The 9,646-nt window shown below is 38.4% G+C and overlaps 1 protein-coding gene across 1 annotated transcript; it reads left to right on the forward strand.

Annotated features, from left to right (window-relative positions):
• Positions 1-6,052: 6,052 nt before the first annotated feature.
• On the forward strand, positions 6,053-8,766 carry LOC135085247 (facilitated trehalose transporter Tret1-like). The gene is made up of 2 exons (XM_063980000.1): positions 6,053-6,188; positions 7,260-8,766. The coding sequence occupies exons 1-2, from the start codon at positions 6,173-6,175 to the stop codon at positions 8,453-8,455; spliced, it is 1,212 nt and encodes a 403-aa protein (XP_063836070.1). The 5' UTR covers positions 6,053-6,172; the 3' UTR covers positions 8,456-8,766.
• The last annotated feature ends 880 nt before the right edge of the window (positions 8,767-9,646 follow it).

A 9,646-nucleotide genomic window follows, 5' to 3' on the forward strand; every position in this document is an offset into this window, starting at 1 on the left:
ATATTTATAAGCCTCTATAAATAACGACAGCGCATCAAGCTATAACCCGGTCGAGTTAACTGCGCGCGCACGTGACGTCACATCGCCGCATGGTACGGACGGGGCGAGCTCGAGGTGCGCAGTTAGCTTGTTGGGTTGTAAACACTTTATCTTATGATGCTATGTTACAATAAAAGTAGTTTGTTGTGCTGGTTTACTCTAACTAAAGGAATCGAAACTGAATATTTTGTATATTGATGAATAAAATAATAAATGATTGACTGATACTCTTTGTTTTTTTAATCTTCGGCATTTTTTGCGTTTTTGTTAAAGTACCCAATAATGTGCTCACAATTGATTGAACTTCGAAAGTTCTGAGCTCAAAGGGCGTATGATTGCAGTCTGCTAATAGATAGTCTGCTACCAAACGAGAAATGCGAGAGATCAAACAATACATAGCTTACTTGATCCCCTTGAGTTGATGTCTTTGTTTTATTTTTTGCAATCACGACTTTTCACACAGTTATACCTACATGTGTAGCGTATAACCAGTCAGTGCCTGAGGTATGAGAGTGGCACGGGAGGGGTGACAAAATTAATTATAAAGTATTGAAATTTTGGAATGCCAACACACTGATGACTTCCACTTGTCGCCATTGAAGGGGGGATTTGTTGTAAAGCCTGGTCCGTGAGCACGTAGAATCCCGTTCAATGACCCCAAGCTACCCATCCCTATCGCTCGCGACTGTGCGACGGGCGCCCGCAGTGAGTGTGCGAGCGCGACAGCAACATAATTACGCGCGAGCGATAGGGATGGGTAGCTTGGGGTCATTGGACGGGATTCTACGTGCTCACCGACCAGAGGCCCGATTACGGTAACTTTTAACGTTTCCAATCCAGACGCGCTTCTGATTTTGCGACACGATTGGTCAAAACAGCTGACGTACGCTGTTCAACGACCAATCGTATCGCAGAATCGAGAAGCGTGTCTGGATTGTAGACGTTAAAAATTACCGTAATCGGGGCTCTGGCTTTAGAAGAAATTTTCGTTATACCCAAGACAAAAACTTTCGCCAAAACTGGTGAACAGCCGGTAAAAACTATCCTTAGTTTTTCTCTGAGAGATGTTTGGTCTATTACCAATTCCATCAAAATCGGTTCAGTCAGTGGTGGTATCTATGAAAAAGTAAGTAACAGACGAGTTAAACTTTCGAATTTAGAAACCTAAATACTTAGGTAATGATTTGACCTTCACTGCTCGCTTAGAGTGCATTACCGCAGCAAAATTTTAAACTCGCTCGCTTAAGGAAAACCTGCACTAAAATGAAGGTAGGTATAAATGTTTAATAGCCCGTCAGATCTTTAAGAACCGGTTATCGATGCCCTCAATCGATTTTACCTGCACCCAACAAAATTAGGCTATGGGACGCCCGCGACTTTGCTTGCGTAGTTGCGTGTTTTGCAAAAAATCTTTCTTCATTTCAGTAGGCCTAACATTCTTTTAAAAGAGCTTTTATATGACCTCGTTAATACCACAGATAACATAATCGAACATAAAAAAGCAGATTTGATTATAAATCAACAAATAGGTAGGTACATCCCTTACACGGGAACATATGATTTTCCTAAGTACATTTAGGCTAAGAACTCGTGGCGCGATTTTTACCGTGGTTGCGGGCCCGCAGCTTCTGTAGAATGCACATAATGTATGTAAAAACGAATGCACAACTCACGACGCGGTTTTCGCCCGCGGCGGGCGCGGGTGATAATCGCGCCGTTAGTTCTTAACCATACACTTAACACACACTTTTGAACAGTAAACTACATTTAATATACCTACCTACTCGTATTTACTTAGATTAATCTATGTAATTTATTGAAATACGAACGATCTTTAATTGTAATTAGTAGCTAATTGCCCGCGTGAATTTTCTGTGACAGAGTGTAGCACGTGCGAGCCGCTCTAATAGGTAGTCTATGCCGAATTTCATATAAATCGGTTCAGCAACGGTTTGAGCGCAAAAAGTTAACCAGACAGACAGTTTCTTTTTATTTATATTAATACCTACGTATTAAGTATAAAAACTAATATGGCGTGGCGTGGTGCAAATTGAAATAAAAAGCGCATTTAATAAAATATGCATTTTATTGGCACGCCCATGCCACTCATTAATGCTAAAAAGATAAGAATATTAATTTGTTGCTTATTCTTGTCACGTTGCGCATTTTAAGAAGGACGCGTGTTTATTTTCGAAAAAGTTTTTTTAGTTTCTTTTAAACAACATAAAAGTATAAAAGCGAAAGGTCACTGACTCACTCACTCATCACGAAATCTCAGAAACTACAAGTGCTAACTAAAATTTTACATAAGGGTTCCTTTTAGAACGTAGGTGCTCACTAAGACGGGATTTTGAAAAATTAAACCAGGGGGTAAATAATTAGGGGATCCACGCGTACGAAGTCGCGGGCGGTCACTAGTGTATTTTAACAATGCTGTGAACGACTTTTTTTTATTGAAACATCTGTGCCTGGTGTACCTACTTATTTGTAGTGTCCGACCGAAACTAGTTTTACGACCGAAACCGAAACCGAAAACGAATTTCGGCAACGGTGTCTATTTCGGCCGAAACCGAAACCGAAACCGAAACTTCCTTACAAGGCTCATATTTTGAGGGAAAAATAAAGAAAACGTTATTATAATCAGTCAGTCTTTATTGTTTTCTCTTTAAATCACATAGATTTTCATGGTAAGACAAGCAGACCAGTAATAGTTTGCCTTCTAGGCTCGGAACTTCCTAGTGAATATAATTTATTGCACTGTTCACTTAGCTTTAGATAAATCAGATGGTTGGATCGCCTTGTCAACAATGCCAGCTGCATTTTTTTTGTCTGCGTAAATATGACCATATCTATGCTTACCGTTCTCAACTTCAATGGCTGCCTCTCCCGCTTCGACGCAAAGTCAGAATTCTCTCTACCCTTTTTTCAATTCTAAAGATCCCAACTCTCCTTTATATCTTAAGTCTCAGTTTAACCTTCTCAGCTCTACGCACTGACGTCAGCTCCGCTCCTCCAACAAGTCCGTTCTTTCCACTCTTCTTCACCGAACTGGTTTTCTCTCCGACTCCTTCCGTCTCCAGGCCATAAGGCTCTGTAACTCTCTGCCTGAAGAGACCAGGCAAGCGTCTAATAAGTTTTCTTTTAAAAAATCAGTCCATAACCACTTCCTTCAATTGATTTCATCTTCATGAATTGTAATTTCAGTTTAACTCAATCATCTATTCTATGTATGTATTTATTTATTGTATATTTTATATATTATTTATGTATTTATGTAGCATATTTGTTTTTTTTCTCTCTTTGCACTAGAAGTACCGCCAAACAAATTTCTTTTCTGCTCAACCCAAAGGTAAACTGGTCGAGAATGCTTTAGTGCATTAAGTTCGCCTTAAGTACAAATTTATTTTGGCATTTAAGTTTAAATAAATAAAATTGGCTCTGATCGGATTCATTCACTCATTCAACGCGCCGAACATGACCGATAACAGCGCGGAAACTCCCGAATGCACATTCGGTTTCGGTCGTAGTTTCGGCAAGTTTGCCGCCGAAAACGAAACTAAACCGAAACTCGTGTTTTTACCGAAACTCAACCGAAAACGAAACCGAAACCGAACATTCGGTCGGACACTACTTATTTGTTTATTTATTTTATTGCACATTACAAAGAACTTATGATTCAGACAGTGTAACAAACATTCTAATAATTACGTAAGTTGATCAATAAAATAAAGGAGACACTGAAGGATAAACTTCTCAATAGCGTAAGTAAAAACAAAAAAAATAATACTTTAAATTAAAAATAATTAAAAAAAGAGTTTAATACTACATAGTTAGTTTACAAAACGTTTTTTTTTTATTTTTAAATGTCTAACTTCTAGATTTAAGTAATAAATATTAGAAGAGTAGGTACTTAGTTTTGCAGGCTAGCTATTTAGCATAAGTAGGAGAGTGGGTTCACAACAATAGTCCAACGGCGGGAATCGAACTTGCGACTCTCAGCACTCGAATCGGCAGTCGACACAGTATTCTTGAATGTAGATAAATGTCCGGGAAATATGCCGTTTGGGTTTTCCCATAGAGTTATTAACTCTATGGGTTTTCCGCACATACCTTTTCTATGATCTGTGCCTTTTACCTACCGAGTGTGAACGTTTTTTTGGTCAGTAGCGAGTAGTTTAGTTACTAAAGACGAGTTAGGCCCGATTCGACCAAACTTTTATCCGAGAATAACTCCTGGTATAACTGGCACATTGACAGTTTCAGTATGGGAAATATGTCAAAATGCCGAATAACTGACGATTTATTATGAAACTAGCTTTCCGCCCGCGTGGAATTTTGTCTGCCAAAGAAAACGCATTATCGCGACGTCCCTGTTTCAAAAACCGAGATAAAAACTATCCTATGTCCTTTCCCGGGACTCAAACTATCTCTATGCCAAATTTCATCACAATCGGTTCAGTGGTTTAGGCGTGGAAGAGAGACAGAGTTACTTTCGCATTTATAATAATATTAGTATAGATTAATATTTACTTTTGTTTGGTCGAATCCACTCTAACTCCAACAAGGCTTTAGGGACGCTCCGAGCTTTATAAGGACAAGGGAAACAGTTTTCAAATAAGTATGTAAGCATCTCAACTTAAACTCGTTTGGCCAGCATGGGGAATGTAGTTGTACTTAAAAATCCTCCATTTGCCTCGGGCACATTAGAGAGGGTCGTCCTCATACAGTGAAGACGAAATCACCTGATAATTTATGGGTATTATACGTCAATATTAATTTATTGGTGTGGCAAAAATAAAAAGCGTGTCAAGTTAATTTCACACACATTTATCTATACTAATATTATAAAGAGGTAAAGTTTGTGTGTTTGTATATTTGTTAAATTGTAAGGGGTAATCTCGGGATCTACTGAACCGATTTTAAAAATTCTTTCATGAATAGAAAGCCACATTATTGCTGAGTGTCAAACCGAAAAATTTCACGCGAGCGAAGCTGCGGGCGGAAAGCTAGTTTAATATTAAAGATGTGTTTTAAATTTCAATCAAGCCTCGTTAGTGTATTGATTTTCCTCAGAAAGTATACGTTTTATATTGTAGTCGTGTATTTTTATTACAGTGTTATGTATGCCATAGTAACAGCAAGGCAGTGAGTGAGAACTTTATTTCAAGTTAAGTTAAAGTAAGTATTATGCCTAGTTTTGAATATGCGGAAGTGCCAACTACTGCAAAGGATGAATTGCCGGACAAAATTAAAGAGGAAAAATCTTGGAAACCATTATTAAGACAGGTAAGTAAAGTAGGTTTTTTAATATCATCATCATCATTTTAGCCAAAGGACGTCCACAGCTGGACTAAAGCATATACAGGGTGTACTTATTATAGTCCTACTTGATCTAAAAAAAGCGACTGCTTCTATTGCTCAAATGCAACAACTTTCCCCAAGGGAACGAAATTCAAATATTTAAAAAATATTTTTAATCAGTCATTTAATAAGGGGACCATTGAGAATTACTGTAGGTACTTGAGTAGTAGAATCAACCCTTGTTTAATCAAGTAAAAAATTACACCCTGTATATTATTTCCCATATAACTAAATCAAACAAAATTGCGACTAAAAATAGATCTCTAGATTTTAAAATACCAAGCTAGGTAATGTGTAGTGAACTTATGCCCGTTTTCACCATCAATCCCAAATTTTTAAGTGACCCCTATGATACTTAACACATAACAGGAATTTTGTACTTAATCATAGGGGTCACTTAAAAATTATGGATTGTTGTTGAAAATGGGCATTAGACTATTAAAGACTGTAAAACCTTGAAAAAGATGCTGACAATAGTGACTGAGTTTCTTGTGTTGCTTCTTCTCAGCACTGGCCCATTTATTGTCCCGAAGCAGTGGTAGGGTTAATACTGGGACGTGTAAAAGTGCTTTTTAAAAGCCTATTTACAATAATACAATGAGTTTTTATGAGACCTCGTCAACCCATCTGACCAGCGTGGGTGTTTCAGTTGTTCATATCCAGCGGGTTATGGACGCACTACTTCTCTGCGGGGATATCGCTAGGGACGCCCACTGTGTTCATAGCACAATACAGGAAAGAGGCCAACTCCACTGAGGCTGTTACGGTAGAAATGGCTTCGTGGCTATGTGAGTAGCTTCTTTTTTAAGAATTTTATTAATCAGTATATCTATCTAAATATACAGGGTGTTATGTAAATAAAATTTATAAAATGAGATTTGTAAAATTAAAATTTATTAAAATATGATGATATCAATTTTCTGACTTCACCATACCATTTATATGCATATGTTAACATGAGCTAGTGTCGGCTCATATACCCATTTACCTAACACCCTGTATAAAAGGAGAAACTGACTGACTGACAGATCAACGCACAGCCTAAACGGCTAAACGTAGGCACTTGAAATTTGGAAGGGACGTAGCTTAGGTAGGTACCGTAGAGGTGCACTAAGAAAGGAATTCCCGAAATTCCAACAAACAACAAAAATCCTTTTGTATGAAAAATCTAAACCGCTTAAGTTAGACGCTTGAAAGGCATGCAGGTACCTTAGTAAACTTAAAGCTTAGTTACAACAGGATATTGCAAAATTCCTACGGGAACGGGATTTAGCGGGAAAAAACATTTGTATGAAAAAATCTAAACCGCGTAAGATACATGAAGGGAGTAAACGGGATCCTCGCGTACGAAGTCGCGGGCGGCCGCTAAGTATTTGTATAAAGCGAAAGGTCACTGACTGACTCACTCATAACGAAATCTCAGAAACTACAAGTGCTAGGAGTCTCTTTTGCATGGGGGTTCCTTTTAAAACGTAGGTGATCTATGTCTCATACCCAGTGGTACCGGGTTCGATTCCCAGTGGGGGTCACATTTTCTGCTCAGTTTCCGGACAAAATAGTAGTTTTTGGCTCATCGCGGTCCATTTAGTTCAAAGGTCAATATTTTATCATCTTTATTCGGGAACTAGTAGAAAGAAACCGTACAATTAATACAGGTTGTTAATTGTTTCCGAAATGTTTAAAATTGTGAAAATGACCGATAAAATTGATTATGCCTACATTATTCACTTGATAATTTTTTTATGTGACAGGAGGCAATTAATTATTTAAAATACCTGCTACTTAATTGGCTTTCCCCTAACCAGTTTGTCAAATTAGAACGAAGATAAATATTAAAAATGCCTTAATTTTCCTTCCAGCGTCGGTGTTTGCCTACTCTGCCGTCCCACCGATCATAGTGCTAGCAATACTTATACCACAACTTAGCAGAAAGAAGTTATGCATCATAATTTCCATCAGCATGATCATAGTATCTTTCGGGTACTATTTCACGACATCTCCAGCACATTTGCTCATCACAGAAGTAATACAGGGCGTGTCGAGCACTGGTTCCTTTACTATTGCAATAATTTGTTTAGTGGAATACACTTCTCCTCGATACAGAGGGGTTATTTTGACGATTAAAACGGCTAATGTGTTCTGGGCGGTATGGATTGCAAATGCCATTGGCACGTTCACCCATTGGAGGTACATTTGTGTGCCGAGTTTTATAAATTCGATTTATTCTTTGACTGTATTTTTTTGGCCAGAATCTCCCACTTGGCTCGCTAGTAAAGGTCGAATCGAGGAGTGTAGAAAAGTGCACCGATGGCTTAAAGGCAGTAGCGAAGATTCGGAAAGAGAATTGGAAGCGATGATCGCATCTCAAATGGAAGAGCGAAAGCGAAGACAGGAACATTCTAGAGACTTCCTAGGAGTTGTGACCGATAGACAGTTTTATATACCAGTTGTATTGTCAACTCTGATGATGGGTGTGCATCAGCTGTCGGGGAAACAGGTGTGTATCATATACGCTTTGGACATGTTGAAGAAAATAACTAAGAGCGAATCAACGGCTTACACTGGCATGTTAATTTTGGATGGTGTGACAGTTCTATGTATGTATTTAGGGTGTGGGTTGACAAAATTTTTAAAACGGCGTACATTGCTGTTTTTATTCGGGTCGATAGCAACTGTATTCTTGTTCGCGACGTCGTTGTATTTGTATCTTTGTCATTTGTCGATACTGATCCAAAATGATTACATTTCTATAACATTGCTGGTAGGTTTTTCAGTGGCTATCGGTGTGGGGCCAATCATTTTGGCCACTTCTTTGTACGGAGAAATGATTCCTATAAAATATAACCGAGAAGCCGTGACAGTTATAGCAGTCGTCTTCTTTTTGCTACAAGGAACCCTCTTTAAAGTTTCACCCTATATTTTTAAGACGTTTGAAATGCATGGCACGTTTCTATTTTATGGTCTCTCGGTGACGATCGGTCTTTTATTGTTGTATAAATACCTACCAGAGACTAAAGATAAAACTGTGCAAGAGATAGAGGAATATTTTAAATAATATATTACAACCCGATTGAGCTAACTGCGCATCTCGCTGGAACGCGACTCTCCCTCGCAATCACCCGCACACCTCCCCGCGTTCGCCCCGTCCGTACCAGAGCGTCTGTGACGTCACGGCTGCCAGGTGCGCAGTTAACTCGACCGGGTTGTATGTATGTAAAGCCTGGTCCGTGAGCACGTAGAATTTTGTCCAATGACCCCAAGCTACCCATCCTTATCGCTCGCGCGTAATTATGTTGCTGTCGCGCTCGCACACTCACTGCGGGCGCCCGTCGCACAGTCGCGACAGCAATGTAATTACGCGCGAGCGATAAGGATGTGTAGCTTGGAGTCATTGGACCAGGAGCAGGCTTTAGTTAATTATACTGCCATTTTTTAACGTAAACTAAGCAATTTATAGCATCTATAATCTAGTGATTGTGACTGAATATTTTGTATTTTTGTGAATTAAACAATGTTTCTTACAAAAATCTTTTTATTTCTTCAATTTGACTAAAAATAAGGTGAATATTAATTTCCAATAGAACACATCCCCTTTTTCATGGAAGAGAAAAAAAATATTTAAAAATTTCGAAAATCTTTGAATGCAGTTCTCTTTCTTTTCAAAAATAAAGAAATGTTTTCTTTGAGTAAAATTGTCTATCGACAGTATTAAGGGTACTTTCCCTCCAGGTGGCATTACAAAATTCCACCCTGTATATAGTTGTTGTAATTCACGAAGGCGAGTGAGCTTTACATTGTGTGGTGGCTCGCTACTGGTCGTTTGTCAAAAGTTTTGATAGACATTACATGACATTACACTATCGTTATGTGCATGTTCACGTAAACACACAAGTAAAGCTCACTCGCCTTCGTGAGTTGCAAGAACCACTACATCACACCCTGTATATTAGTAGCGTTATGTTATTGCCGTTATCCGTATTACCGACAACATTAAATAACGTTACCACAACAGTGGAACAAATAAATGATGATTTCGACCTTATAGCCTGACCAGGAACATAAAAACCCTCGCCATGTTGCGGAAAACTAATGGTACAAATTTCTTTTAATGGCAACAGTAACTGAAAACTTCATTGTCATGTCACCTTGTATGTCAGTCTATTGCTGTCAAAGTGTAAACAAACTTTATTTTAAATGTGCGCAATTGATTTTGTGAATTCAATTGCTAAAATCTTTTCATAGTCGT

The sequence above is a fragment of the Ostrinia nubilalis genome, chromosome 28, assembly GCF_963855985.1.
Source record: "Ostrinia nubilalis chromosome 28, ilOstNubi1.1, whole genome shotgun sequence".
Classification (NCBI taxonomy): Eukaryota; Metazoa; Arthropoda; class Insecta; order Lepidoptera; family Crambidae; genus Ostrinia; species Ostrinia nubilalis.